At 36.0% G+C, this 1,662-nt stretch overlaps 1 protein-coding gene across 2 annotated transcripts in view; it reads left to right on the forward strand.

Moving 5' to 3' along the window:
- LOC111447259 overlaps window positions 1–1,662 on the forward strand; it is a 17,345-nt gene that overhangs the window by 4,227 nt on the left and 11,456 nt on the right. Inside the window, exons 5-6 of one of the 2 annotated variants that reach the window (XM_023086302.1) lie at window positions 1–126; window positions 201–528. The exons of the other annotated variant lie outside the window; for it this stretch is intronic. Of the exons in view, the coding sequence (XP_022942070.1) occupies window positions 1–126; window positions 201–528 (454 nt within the window). The remainder of the gene's footprint in view (window positions 127–200; window positions 529–1,662) is intronic. 2 annotated transcript variants of the gene reach the window in all.

Here is a 1,662-nt window from a genome sequence, read left to right on the forward strand (position 1 = left end):
TTAGTAATTGATGAAGCAGCACAACTAAAAGAGTGCGAGTCGTTGATTGCATTACGACTTCCGTATATCAAGCATGTTATACTCATAGGCGACGAGTGCCAATTACCAGCAATGGTTGAAAGCAAGGTACAATATTTTATTTCTCAACAATTACTTTTTAGATACTTGAGTTCTGACCTTTTTACTCCTTTCTTTTAAAGCTTGCTGATGATGCTGGCTTTGGAAGAAGTTTATTCGAGAGGTTCAGCTCTTTGGGCCACCCAAGACACCTTCTGAATGTGCAGTACAGAATGCATCCATCTATTAGTTTATTCCCTAATTCAAAATTCTATTTTAGTCGGATTTTAGATGGTCCTAATGTTACGAGTTTAAACTATCAGAAGAACTATCTTTTTAAATCCATGTTTGGGCCATATTCTTTCATAAACATAGGTTATGGAAGAGAGGAGAAAGATGATATTGGACATAGTCGAAAGAATATGCTCGAGGTGGCTGTTGCTTCGAAAATAGTGCAAAGTTTGTATAAAGGTTTGTCTACTTCACTCTCCTGCAACTTTTATCACGTATTTCTTTTTTTCTTTTCAATTGAGTTTTGTCTCAAGTACGATCAGGCTTTCCACGTTTCGTTTTCATCAAATTGTTTCTTGCTACATTGTTGTTATAATTCCTCTTTGTTGTGATAATGTTGGTGAATTGTCATTGAAAAACATGTGCAATCCTGTGAAATCAACAGAGACGTTGAATGAATCTCTAACAGAAAATTTCTTTGATTGATAGGTAGTTGAGAAGCAACATTTAGGGAAAAAAACTATAGAAAGATCAGAAAAAGATTAGTATGTGAAAATTTGTACTAGGGAGACTGTTTGTGGGACTATAGTGTTGGAAAGAGGGATAGTGAAAGAGATAGGAATGGATAGGAATAGATGAAAGCTACGGTGCTTTATTATTGTCTACGGACTCAATGCTCATAGTGTTACACAATTCCAGTAGTTATAGCTAATACACTGGACCAAAAATAGTAAATCATCGAAATCTAGAAAGAATTTAAATCTACTAACAATCTCCTAAAAATCTTGGTAGTTTGAATATTTGAATCATATCTCAACTACTTCAAATCATATCTTCATTTTGAATACTTTGAATCATATCTCAACACTCCCCCATGATTCAAAGTTGCAGATGTAAGTACAGAGCTTTTCTTCTGACAAGGGCTTCGTAAGTATGTCTGCTTTAACCCGTACAATGTCTGTCTCAACTTGTATACCTTTGTTTCTTTGTCTTCCTTTATGAATCCCTCTGGCGGTGTTACATAAACCTCTTCTTGTAAATCTCCATAAAGCTTTTCGTTTGGTAGGTCAACCATATCCCATGTTCCATCTTTCTTAACGGATTGCATCTCTACTGCCATGGCTTTCTTCCCGTCTTCTTTTTCAGTTGCTTCTTCATAATTCATATGGTCTGAAATAGTAAGAGCAAACTGACATGATGCATATATGTCAGCTAAAGATTTATACTTCCTTGGAGGTGTCTCATCCGAAAGTTCTTCAAGAGAAGAATTGCTATTAAGTGATGCTGAAGATGATGAATTTGACACACTTTGTGTTGCAGTGGAACCACTGGGAGATGCACTGGAGTTGACCCTTGTCTCTTCATTTGGGGAAA

The sequence above is a fragment of the Cucurbita moschata genome, unplaced genomic scaffold (assembly GCF_002738365.1).
Source record: "Cucurbita moschata cultivar Rifu unplaced genomic scaffold, Cmos_1.0 Cmo_Scf00009, whole genome shotgun sequence".
NCBI classification, from domain to species: domain Eukaryota; kingdom Viridiplantae; phylum Streptophyta; class Magnoliopsida; order Cucurbitales; family Cucurbitaceae; genus Cucurbita; species Cucurbita moschata.